Below are 13,494 nucleotides of genomic sequence, written 5' to 3'. Positions count from 1 at the left end.
ACGTGAATCACGGGGGGGAGGATGTTACAGTTTAAACCATAGAATGCTCGGAAATATTCCTTAAGAACGTTACAGTATTTTAAATCTTATTTAAATGAAACTGCTTGTCAATCACTTCGAAACTGAATTTGAATTATCTTATTATTTATACAAAAAATTGCAACTTATCTGTATTGATACTCAAAAATGCAACCGTGCCAAAAATGTAAGCGCGTTTGAATTAACCGAAACGTTCCTTCGAGAAATTAGTTTGCTACGAGAATTCAGACGCGTACGAGGCACGAAAAGATATAAAAACAAACGGAACCAAACAAAACAGCCACTAAGCTGAGCTGCGTTTAAACGATTTACCAATTTAACTAATTTAAACAATTTCTCTATAACTATTATTAAAGCGCAAAAGTGCGCCATATATTGCATTTATCTATTCATTTTAAACTAAACAATATTCACCCGTTACAAATAATAAAAGCGAATTCTGTAAAACTCAGTAAAGCCTGTTCTTTATACTTTCGAAAGCCTCGTAAATTTAGCCAAAAGTTGTTTAGTCACAACAGCCAAAATCTTAAGGGATTAAGCATTAATCGCAGATAATGATAGCTCCGTAAAGAATACCGCAATGGTTCGTGGTTCCTTATTGATTCCGAGGATCTGAAGTGCTCACGATCCGGATTCACATATGACATATTCTGCAATTATTGATTCAAACTTTTTTTTTTTCCAGCTACAATGGACTCAATTTCATTTGAAAGCAATGATGATATCATAAATGGTGAATTAGAACGCCAGCGTCGCAAGTTACGTGATATCACACGTCTATTGGATCAACAACATCAACTCTTACGTCTTATTGTGCAGGTCAGTAATCTAGTCAAATTTAAACCCCAGTTAAACTACTGAGCAATTTTTCAGTCACAGTTTAAGGCCGCATTTGGGGTAGGCGGCAACATTGATTTTTTCTTATCTAGATAATTTGTAGATACGGCAACAACTGGATTTTGTTTACCCAACAAACATGGAAAATAATTTCTCCAGCGAGATTCGAGTTCCGGAGGTGATATCCAACATCATTATTTAATAATTCTTAAATCATTCTCTAGTTGATATCCAACTTGATTCTCCAATCAATATCCAACCTTAGAGAAACTTTGTAAAATGTATAGTTCTCGAATCTCCAACGTCGAAACCTTCCTTAAGATGTCATTCTTCAATTATTTTCCGACCTTTGAGAGATTTTGAGAAATGTACAGTTCTCAAATGAATATTCAACAAATTTCTCCAGTTGCTATCCTACATTGGATATCGAGTTGAGGTGGAGTTGAAAGCAAAATCTCCAAAGAGGTATCACCAAAACCAACAGCTGTTTACTGTGAGAAATCAACATGGTTGATAGTAGTAATGAAGCGTAATTAATCAAAAATAAATTATATATATATTTTTTTTTTATTTTCGTGAAAATACTGCGGTATGGAATCTTACATTCGAGTTAGAGAACCACACGTAGGGAATTATATTTTTTCAACTTAAGTAATAGCACTTTGTGTTTATAAAAAATTCCCTCTTTTTCTGAGTACGCTGTGATTCTCGAGTTGAGCCACTGTTTCGAAACAACTCTTGAGATTTTAGAAATATGCTTAGTTTTCAAAATGAGCTCTAATGGTACTTAAGCTCAAATGCTAGTTGGGTATATTCGACGCCATTTCGAACGAACGTAAATAACTGTTAAGGGCCCATTACTGATACTTAGCATAGACTTGACTTGGCTTGAGAACTGTCACTTACAGTTCTGTTAAATTAACATTGCATGTTACTGATTACTCAAAACTTAGCAACACTTAACTTGACTTAGAAGTCTGTTGAATTTTGATTTTCTATGTAAGTTCTAAGTGATGTTTACATTTTGAGATGCCATTTGTTTGTTCCCATTTCATTTTGACATTTTGTCATGCAAATTGACATTTATTTAAAAATAAATTTCAACGTTGATTATGATGCCAGATTGTATGCGCCAAGTGGAGTATAATCGTGGCTAAGTTGCCAAGTTTACGCCAAGTCAAGTCAAGTCTATGCTAAGTATCAGTAATGGGGGCTTTAGGTTAACTAGAGTTTAACCCTGCCAGATCGGCCGCTTAAGCTCAGCTTAAACTTCAGTTAAAGTAGACTGAAAAACTGCAGTATAAGGTTAAGCGTAGTTTAACTGACCGACTATGAGTAGTCACAACTCGCTAAAGTACCTAAAACTAGCCATAGGTCCCATCCTTTCACTCATTGCCTGGTCTGTGTCGCCCCACCTATCAACCCAAGCGGGTTAAAAGGCTTGGCGTACGCCTACACAGCCACAGATTTTGATCGGCCGATGCCGGTCGTAATCGTCCGATAAAAATAAAGACATATATTTAGATGAGCGTGTGAACCGATCACCGAAGTGTTATCGTCGTTGTCGTTTTTCACCACCGATAAATTCGCGCGCGTTCTATTTTATCGTCCGATTCTGTGTGTTGAATTGCGTACATTTACTGTTAAAAATTAATTAATTATGTGCAAAATAGGCGCATAAAAGCAAGGGTATTTTTGCGAAAAAGTAAAGTGTGAGAAAAATATGCTGCCAGCCGATAATCGGTTGCAATTTTAGCGCTATCACGGCCGATTGCCATTTTTCGGTTTATCGGTGGCTGTGTAGCGTACCCTTAGTATAATTTCCCGGTAATGTATGCTTAACCTTAGAGGTGAATAAAACTCACAAACGGCCGGAAGGCGGAAAATTGTTTTATGCAACTATTGTTTGCACCAGACACGCAAGCAAGAGTGTAACCGTCTTAAATACACGCATTCCTTTTGAAACTGGGCCAGGTTCAACTCCTTCTCTGAGTAGGAGATCATGAGTCAGTCCAGCTGTAAAAGCTATTCCGAGGATGAAAATTGTTGAGTAATTCGTAACGAGATATATGATGTTACACCATAACAGCCCTTGGTAACTTCGGTACGTAGAGTCGGCTGCCGTTTGAATATGAGTAACATGTAATACATTTATTTATGCTAGGAGCAGGCAGCATAGAGTGTAATAGAGTGAGGGGATAACATCCATATCGTATAATGTGTAAGATAGTAGTTCAAGACTAATGCTGAACCATATAAGTACTCTTTTCGGACCACTTGGGATCTTTTGAAACAGCCTTATACTCGATTTAGGGCTCAGAAGGTATTATTTTGGGACCATGGCAGTGTTCTTTCTGGACCATTTTGGAATCATATAAAGATTATCATCGAGATCAATTTGGTTCCATTGAATACCCATCTCTGAATTGTTTCCCGAGTCACCTCGACGCTTTTTCGGGTACCCTTCGGGGCTATTTCAGGATGGTTTGCCGGATCACTTCGAAACAATATCAGGATGACTTCGGGAGGATTTAAGGGCCCAATGCAAGGCCCCGATACAGTTTGTGATGTTATGCAAATGTGTGGGAACGCTTCACATGGGAGAAATAGGTGGAGAAATACTTGTTAAGAAAAATCACCTTCTTTGACAGCCACAATCTTAAGGCATTAAGAGTTAATCGCAGATAATGATAGTTCCGTAAAGAATACCGAAATGGTTCGGAGTGGTTCCTCATTGATTCAGAGGATTTGTAGTGTTCACGATCCGGATTCACCTCTAAAACATTAATTGTGCTGAAAGAAGCTCTATTTTCGTTTTTGACGTGTTACTCACTAAATAAGCGTAAGGGGTTAAATGTAAGCGTAGTCTTTGTAAGTGGTACTATATATGAGGGATAAGTATATGTAGAATGTAAAGCATACGTAGTACGTGGTATTGGTATACTGAATGAAGTACTACAGAATGTATAAGTTTAAGTGTATGGGGAACTACAGGATGTAATGTTTAAGTGTAGTCACTACCCTGTAGCGTAATGTGGGAACAATTTACGTGGTAGAGTTGATATGAGCGAAATCAGACAGTAAATCAAGGCAAGGCAAGGGAAAGAAAATAAAAGAAAGATAGGAAGAAGAAAGGAAAGGAATAGAGGAAAAAGTGAAAATTAAAGCAAATGAAATATATATTGGAAGTTAAAACCGAAGCCGGAACCGGAACCGATTCCGCATGTTCTCAATTTTTTAACGAAATGTTAACGGGTTGGTATCTACGGAATATGGGCGTGTTATCGGTTTTTCAATATTGTGTTATTGGCGAGGTGTAGAGTTATCGATTTGTATCGAAGTGTTATAAACTTTCCATCGATAACAAAGATAACCACTTTTTTATCGACGAGTTGCTGTCGATTAATTAAGAAAAGGTTGCCGAATATTTATCAAATATGTTATCAACATGTTATTGAAATGATATCGACGTGTTATAAATTTTTTATGGCATGCTATCCTTTTTTATCGAAAGTAACCGATTATTGGTTGAAAAGATATCGACGTGCAATGAAAAAATTATCGCTTTGTTATAGGAAATATACATATGTTACCGAATTGTTATCTTCATAATAACGATTTATCACCGAAAATTTATCGACCTTTAATCAATCGATTTTTTCGAAAACTAATCGATTTGTTATCGGATTTGTTTGTATGAAACAGATATCGATCTGAAATTAATATCAGTTCCTTATAGAACTGATACCGATAAAAATTCAATAAAATCGATGACACATCTGTAACCCGCCAACTGCAAGCCGATAAGACACCAATACCCTGCAAAAATTGTTGGATTACGTGTTCCATTTTCTTCATGTTGGAGTACTCTAACAATACTCCTTTGCAATGCGTTTGCGGACCACCATCAGCCGATCATTGCTCGTTTTTTAACGACCGTGATCACAAAACGATGACAATCGAACAGAGTTGCCAAAAGTAAAATATTGCATACATATAAGTGATGATAAAATTTTACTATGGCAACTCTGATAAAATGCAACAGCGCACTGGTTTTATGTATACATACTATAGTATAGAGAAATATTAGTTTCTTTATTCACGCAAATGCTAAATAACATAAGAATATTCGCATTATAAATTACTCTCATTTTAAATTAAATTCACTCCGATAATTCTTTCCGACAACACAATTCCTCTTTAGTACTTTGGCATATGATCCTCTGTGGGTGCTCAATGGAGTACTACAGTGAAAGTACTTTGGAAAGTACTCTCACGTATGTACTCTATGGAATATTCACAAACAAAGCGGGAGTAGGATCACCTACTCCTCTCCTTGGACATCGCAATGTTAATTGGAGCACATTTTTTGTATGAATACAGATTAGTTTTGGAACACTCCTATACTCCCAAAGGAGTACTCCTTACACTATTTATCGAATACTCGCGTTTTTTGAAGGGTAAGAATACATTTGTCGTCTTTCAGTGAGTTTTACAGCTCCGGCTCAAGCTCAATTCTCACGGGAATGCTCTGGATCATTGAGAGACTTGAGAAGCAGATGTCGTGAAATTTTCGCACACGTGAAATGTGATAGGCAGATGTCGCCGCCATAGTACAGGTTTACAAGTATGATATGTATGAGAAGGAAGTAATTCCTTCCTCTTTCTAACACATTGCAGTTTGACACTTCCGTCAGTGTCAAACTATTGTGGAACTCAGTGGAACCTGCGGGGAACATGCGTTTGACACTGAACGAAGTGTCAAAATTACCGGGGTTGCTGTCGTTGGAAGCGACGCAAGGAAACAAAAAAGGAGCGGAATATCAGATATGGGTTGCTGTGATGGTAAATTTTTGAACGAATTTAGTATGAAAATGTAGTGCACCTATATGGGTCCTACAGAAAATTATACAAAAGTCTTGAATTGGGATATCTGAGGACGCGTAGTTATTCCAGTATTAAGAATACAAACACGTGTGCTAAGTTTTTCTACCTGTTCAAAAGTTCTCCGCGAAAAACAGTTTGAAACCGAGGTTGACCGCGATAACCCGTCCAAAAATGTGGAAAGAGAAATGAAAAGACGTGTTTTGCCCTGTTATCAATAGTCCAAAGGCGAAAAAGTATTCGAATTATTGGAAGCGATGCAAAAACGCCTCTATTAATACCTCCCCCGACGGTTTTGGTCGTGTTTTAGCAATCGTCCCCGCTAATAAAGTATCACAATTTGTTAATTAAAATTGTCCAAAACATATGAATTTTAAAGAGGGATGTAATTAAATGCTCGTTGGAAAATAAATAAGGACATTTCTTTGTAATTTTACGATAAAAATTTTACGCAGTTTTTGTTAGCAGCTACTACACTTTTCTTGGACCTAAGAAGTACAACAGTGCCAAATAGCATCCACAAAAAAAACGAACAAGAACAAGCATTTTATCAGGTGAGCGTGGCTGTGTATGTGCGTGCTGCTACATATCCCATAGTACAGATCTACAAGTAGGATATGTAGCAGCACGCACATACACACCCACGCTCACCTGATAAAATGCGTGTTCTTGTTCGTTTTTTTTGTGGATGCTATTTGGCACTGTTGTACTTCTTAGGTCCAAGAAAAGTGTAGTAGCTGCTAACAAAAACTGCGTAAAATTTTTATCGTAAAATTACAAAGAAATGTCCTTATTTATTTTCCAACGAGCATTTAATTACATCCCTCTTTAAAATTCATATGTTTTGGACAATTTTAATTAACAAATTGTGATACTTTATTAGCGGGGACGATTGCTAAAACACGACCAAAACCGTCGGGGGAGGTATTAATAGAGGCGTTTTTGCCTCGCTTCCAATAATTCGAATACTTTTTCGCCTTTGGACTATTGATAACAGGGCAAAACGCGTCTTTTCATTTCTCTTTCCACATTTTTGGACGGGTTATCGCGGTCAACCTCGGTTTCAAACTGTTCACAGCAACCCATATCTGATATTCCGCTCCTTTTTTGTTTCCTTGCGTCGCTTCCAACGACAGCAACCCCGGTAATTTTGACACTTCGTTCAGTGTCAAACGCATGTTCCACGCAGGTTCCACTGAGTTCCACAATAGTTTGACACTGACCGAAGTGTCAAACTGCAATGTGTTAGAAAGAGGAAGGAATTGCTTCCTTCTCATACATATCATACTTGTAAACCTGTACTATGACATATCCTACTTGTAGACCTGTACTATGGTCGGCGCTGTTTTTCATTTAACTCATACGGCGAAAGGCTAAGCAGCGACATCTATTTTTGAAAAAGTAGGTATATTCAAGGCCGCGTTGCCAACCTAAAAAGAACTAATTAACAAATTATCTGGCTCACAAATTGAACCATACTTCTATCTGGATTGCTAATAGCTATCATCCGGTGGCAAAATTCTGAGCCAGATAAATAATTTTGCATGTAAATGCAACAACAACGATTTGAGCCAGATAAATCCAGATAGAAGTCTGGTTCAATTTGTAAGCCAGATAATTTATTAATTACTTCTTTTTAGGTTGGCAACGCGGCCTTTAATATACCTACTTTTTCAAAAATAGATGTCGCTGCTTAGCCTTTCGCCGTATAAGTTAAATGAAAAACAGCGGCAGTATCTGCCTATCACATTTCACGTGTGCGAAAATTTCACGACATCTGCTTCTCAAGTCTCCAATGATCCATAGTATTCCCATGAGAATTGAGCGTGAGCCGGAGCTGTAAAAATCCTGAGCCAGATAAATAATTTTGCATGTAAATGCAACAACAACGATTTGAGCCAGATAAATTCAGATAGAAGTCTGGTTCAATTTGTGAGCCAGATAATTTGTTAATTACTTCTTTTTAGGTTTGCAACGCAGCCTTTAATATACCTAATTTTTCAAAAATAGATGTCGCTGCTTAGCCTTTCGCCGTATGAGTTAAATGAAAAACAGCGGCGACATCTGCCTATCACATTTCACGTGTGCGAAAATTTCACGACATCTGCTTCTCAAGTCTCTCAATGATCCAGAGCATTCCCGTCAGAATTGAGCGTGAGCCGGAGCTGTTAAACTCACTAAAAGACGGCATATAATTTTGGTTTCGGTAACTTGTTACGAGAAGAAGCGGATGAAGCTCTTCTCAAATAACCCGGAAATATTTGTTTCGGTATAGTTACCTCTCCTCCCTGGACATGCTCTAGTAAATTAAAAAAAGGGTTTTTTTTTAGAGGTAAACCGGTATGTTTACACATCGAACTCTACGAGCATTGCTATAACAACAACAACAACAACACGAGAACTTGGTAATCATATCTTTTTTATGGAACTATGATTATAATATGAACCATTGCAGTGCAGTGTACACTATGCACAACTTTTTCATTTTAAGAGTTCATATTTTCATCAACTAAACTGTACATTAATTTTAAACGTTAATTTCAGAAAATGGAAATTAAGACCGAAGCTGACGATGTTGACGAGGGCATCTCACCGTACGATCTAAAAGCTGTTTCAAACTTTGGTAGTGCAACAACAACGGGCTCACGTTGGACTTCGCCACGAATACGAAACAAGCTGCGTGCAGCGCTTAGTTTCAATAAAAGCATCTACGAATAGACCTGCATCTATGTCAAAAAAATTTATGTCCTACGTCATTTATTAAATACTTACATACATACATACTTACATAGAAAAACAACTGTTACAATGAAATAAGTATAAAGTAATTTAAGAACAAACCAAATAAAATTTCAGGTAGCACCTCATGCATAGATATTCGCACCCATGTACCTGAACTTATAAATATAGGTATATACATTTGTACGTACGCACTTGTGTGTATTATCTATGTACATTACAATGGCAAATTTGGAAAATGTGTTTTCAATTTTTAGTACTCTTGACTTAAATTGTTCGTTAGAGTACCACAAACTACCCCCTGAAATTTTATGCAAAACACCCAACAGGAAAAATTACTTCCCAACTGGCGCTGATTGAATGCAGACCGGTACCAGCAGTGGTAAGGCCTGAGCTATATGTATTTAAATTTATTAATCAAAGTACGAGACTATTTAAGAACTATTTAAGGGCGCGTTAAAAAGGTCTGCGGGCAATTGCAATTTTGTAGGATATCGCAAGGTAATAAGGGCCGTTTTCCGACTGCCTGCTAAAATTAATCTCTTATTAAATCCTTTTCTCTCACAAATTCATTATTCCGTCGAAATTTACCAGGCAGTCAAATCTACCCTTTAAAGTTTTTCTAATCGACAGTGCCATCTGTTTTGTTTATACCCAAGAAACAGCTCACTGTTACGTGCATTTTTTTTTCATTTCCTGTCACTGCATCTGGCTTTTTATTAAGTTTTTAAATTCTTTCACTAACTTTTCTAAAGCTATTTCATTCTCTGCTCTAAGCTTTTTACCTCTTATTACCGTTTTTCCTCAAATTAACACCATTTTTAAACAAAATATTTATTGTTTACAATTGATTTTGCCAGTTTCTTTTATATACATTCGTATCGCTGCCACACTTTCTCAATAATTTAACAAATATTTAACAGTACGTTGAGAAAGTGGAATGAAACATTTGATGGCGATAAATTTATCTGCCAGTTGCGTAATCCAGAAAGCGTGTCTAAAAGTGTCAATTGAAAACACTGTGAGGAGACAGAGTTTAAACTTAAAGTATTAGTTCTGCGCTAGCTTGGAACTAGTGCTATTCGCTGCAGGGTAGTAATCCTTCATACTGCTAAATCATCGTTTGATGCTGCCTAGCAGATTGGTACAATGCATCAAACCTTAGATTTTTTAAGCTATATGAGTTTTACCTTAATAAAATTCACAAAAAAACGTCATAGTGCTGGCCACAGGGATAACAATAGATTTGAGGAACTTCGAGTTCAGTGAAATCAAAATTTTAGCATGGGACATAAAATGAGAATTTTGTCATGTCCTTTCACAACGTAGTCACTAGAAAAGGTTAAAAACTTTCACAAAAGCACAGATTTTCTCAGTTCTTTTATGATATCCCGAAAGTTTTTAGGTCTTAAAAGAGGCCGGGCAAAAAGTCAAAAAGATAAAAAGTACGCGACAAGTGCTTCTATTTTGACTTTTCTGTCAATATTGTTAAAAAAATTAAGATTTGTATGTTCTTTTGTATATTTTTCGACGTAACTCACATATATGTATCTAGGGATCAGAGGGCTAGGAAGAAAATATTTGGCATCAGCAACTCGAAAACAATGGTATAGAGTGCCAACTGAGACAGTTTTGATTTTTGATGATAGAAATACGATCAAAACAGTCTCTATCTTTCAGTCCTTTAAAGGTATCTCGAGAAAAAATGCCATTTGCTCAAATGAGAAAGAAACGGATACATTTTCAGTCAAGAGGTCAAAATTTGGAAATACTTGTTTTCGAATAGGTCAGTCTAATGTACATTCTCTGGTTGTTTTATCATCAGGTTTTATTTTATTCTTTGTATTATTTAAAGCATTAAAACCGCTTAATTTATAATGACATTTACGCAAAGCTACTTAAACTTATTAATATAGCAACGCTACGGAAAGCGGGGATTTAAGAGCTTTTGTAAAATAAATAATTTTCACTTGGAATACCTTTTTTTGAATGAATTTATCCCAAATTTTTTGTTCAAGATTTTAACATGACAAAATCCTTAATCATTGTGAATTCCTACAAGTAAAGAATCTTTCCATTGCGAATTCATACAAGTGAAAAATCTTTCTATTTCTCCATTCCCATACCTGCGTGTCAAATAACAGCTGACAGGGAGAACGGGCTGTTGCGAATGGAAGAAAGGCTTGTTTTTTGCTCGCTATAAATCAATTGAAGCTCCATTAGCTGCCCATTTTTGTTTCAAACCGGACTACATATTATTATATATCTAAATTTCAAAAATTTATGAAAAAATATGAGCAGCCAATTAAGCAAACATTTTACAATATGTAGATAATACAATAAACCAGTCGTCTAAAAAAACGTTTGAAAAACACTATTGAGCAAATGATTTAAGTAATCGAACAGTGATTTAACAGGTCATTGTGAATTCATACAAGTGAAAATTTTTTCTATTTCTCCATTGCCATGCCTACTTGTCAAATAACAGCTGACAGGGAGAACGACTGTTGCGAATGGACAAGAATGGAAGAAAGGTTTGTTTTTTGCTCGCGGTTAATAAATTGAAGTGCCGTGAACTGCCCATTCGTGTTTCAAAATAACTTTTCTTTTAGATGTGTAAATAAAACTACAAATTATTATAGATTTTTAAAATCTGGTTAATAGAGAAAATATGAGCATCTACAAAAATTTTCTTTTGACTTGACATTCATCTGCACGGCGAATTGATTGAATTCGCTTTGCCACCACCTGGTATAGATTCGCCTTGCAGGTGATCCAGCTGTTTATTATTGTGAACGTTTTTTTTTTTTAAACATTCGCCACTTGCATGAATTCACAATGTAACAGGTGATCCAGGCTGATTACTATTGTGAACGTTTTTTTTCAAACATTCACCGCTTGTATGAATTCAAATGGTTTAAACCATTATTTATAAGATTTTAGGGATTCTTTATTTGTTTTGAGATTCAATCTAAAAATGTGCATGTTGTTACGGAAAAAAGTTGGCAAATAACGGACACCCTCATGTGCATCCATATGTATTTAGCCTACCAACTCTTATAAACTTAGTACGGGTCGTTTCAAGTAGATTTTGATCGTGATACTTACGGACCTGGATAGCCCAAACAGCTAAAATAGCACAAATCAAAAAAACTAAAGGTTTAGGTTAACAGTATTCTATACGAAGCACATATATTTGTTGTTGGAACTGATGTCACTATTTTTGCATGAAAATATTAGAACAAACATTTTAAACTTTTGGTATAACAAAAAACAAATGTTTATCACGAAAAAGTTGTTGTGAAAAAATAAAATGTTTTAATGTAAAAACCAAACTGATTAACATTTTTTAGCCACAACACAAATTGTTAAAAAAAAAAACATTAATTATAATATTGATATGGAATGCATGTATTTATGTATTTATATTTGATGTTAACATTAAAATGGCAACTTGAACTGGCATAACATTTATTTGAGTTTTATTTAATAACAAAACCTAAAGATTACGTTTGTTTATATATCTCAGTCGGTTTCAAAGATACCGAGCAAAATATTACTGTTTGTAAACATACCTATTACCTTATGAGCCACAGGAGTGTCAAATTTGAGGATTTAATAAGGAATAGTATTTTATTTCAACGTCGAATCGTTTTCGAAAATTTGTTGGAGGACCACCCTCACTAACGGAGTCCGACTCCATACTTTTTCATGACTTCTTAAAACATTTTGCTCGAAACCAAAGAAAAACATATACACCTTCTTAATTGACGCTTAACCGTTTAAACGGGTTTGGTCGTCCAAAAGCATACACCAGTCACTCGTTTATTCAAATCATTTTCTTCGACTATGGTGAGTTGTCCATCATTGAATCATCGTCATTAATTGGTCCTTAACCACCTAAGTGATTTTGGCAGTTACTAAACAAGTCACGCCAGCTATCCCTGTTGCGCGATAACTGACGCCAATTGAGAACACCGAAATCAAGCCTTCCTCCACCTGCTCAGTCAACTCAGTGCTTCCAACCTACGGTGTCGATTGAAATACTTTCTTGGCCGGAGCGTCCTCGTCCATTTGTATAACATGACCAAGCCAGCGAATCTTTTGTGATTTTATACGCTGAACTATCTTCATATCAGCGTAAAGCTCATCATTATACCTCGTTCGATACTAAACGTCGACTTCTTTAACAGGATTATAAATCCTCTGGAAAACGTTTCCCTCAAACACTCCATGAGCCGTCTCATCTTCTCTGTTGTTGTTTTTGTAGCGATGTTGATGATCCTTTGGCGGATGCAGATCAGCTACGTTCTGGTAACAAGCACTATTTAGGTACTAGCCCTTGAAAGGGTTGCACACAACCTTTTGAATCAATTTGGTATTTGAGTCATCTGCCATGGGTATATTCTAAGCTCTTTAACCCGCTGGGGTTTTCATTTTTTCTTGACACCGTTCTTGATTTTGAGCCATATATCAGGACATTTATGATGGGCGAATTGTAGATAGTGTTTTTTTTTTCGTCCAGAGATGACTTTACTTTCAGCTGCCTACTCAGTTCAAAGTAGCACTTGTTGGCAAGAGTTATTCGCAATTTATTTTCGGAGCTGACATTGTTTTCTCGGTTCTCGGACAGATGAAGTCCTTCACAGTTTCGATTTTATGTCTATCAACAGTGACATGGCTGCCAAGGCGCGAATGTTCCAATTATTTCTTGGATGACAGCAAGTAGTTTATATTGTCATTTATCACAAAACCCACTGTTTGGCAGGGAAGGCTCGTTTTTTTAGGCCAATAATGCTAAAGCTTACGCCTGTAATTGTACGCTCTTATAATATATTGTGATATCACGAGTTAGTTCTGCTGCTTGAATTGCCTTCTTCAACATTAGGCTAAAGAAATCGCACGAACGGTAGTCGCCTTGCGTGAAGCCTCATTTTGACTCCTTCCTAATACTTAAGGAGCTGGTCGTGATACTTTACGTCATTAGGCAGAGCC

At 36.3% G+C, this 13,494-nt stretch overlaps 1 protein-coding gene across 1 annotated transcript in view; it reads left to right on the top strand.

The window, feature by feature from the left end:
- TrpA1 (Transient receptor potential cation channel A1) overlaps window positions 1-11,957 on the top strand; it is a 201,784-nt gene extending 189,827 nt beyond the window's left edge. Inside the window, exons 18-19 of the mRNA XM_067788778.1 lie at window positions 725-858; window positions 8,305-11,957. Of these exons, the coding sequence (XP_067644879.1) occupies window positions 725-858; window positions 8,305-8,478 (308 nt within the window). The 3' untranslated portion in view covers window positions 8,479-11,957. The remainder of the gene's footprint in view (window positions 1-724; window positions 859-8,304) is intronic.
- The last annotated feature ends 1,537 nt before the right edge of the window (window positions 11,958-13,494 follow it).

This window comes from Eurosta solidaginis, chromosome 5, assembly GCF_040869045.1.
Source record: "Eurosta solidaginis isolate ZX-2024a chromosome 5, ASM4086904v1, whole genome shotgun sequence".
Classification (NCBI taxonomy): domain Eukaryota; kingdom Metazoa; phylum Arthropoda; class Insecta; order Diptera; family Tephritidae; genus Eurosta; species Eurosta solidaginis.
Note: the sequence above shows the minus strand (reverse complement) of the source record. Positions and strands in the feature narration are given on the sequence as shown.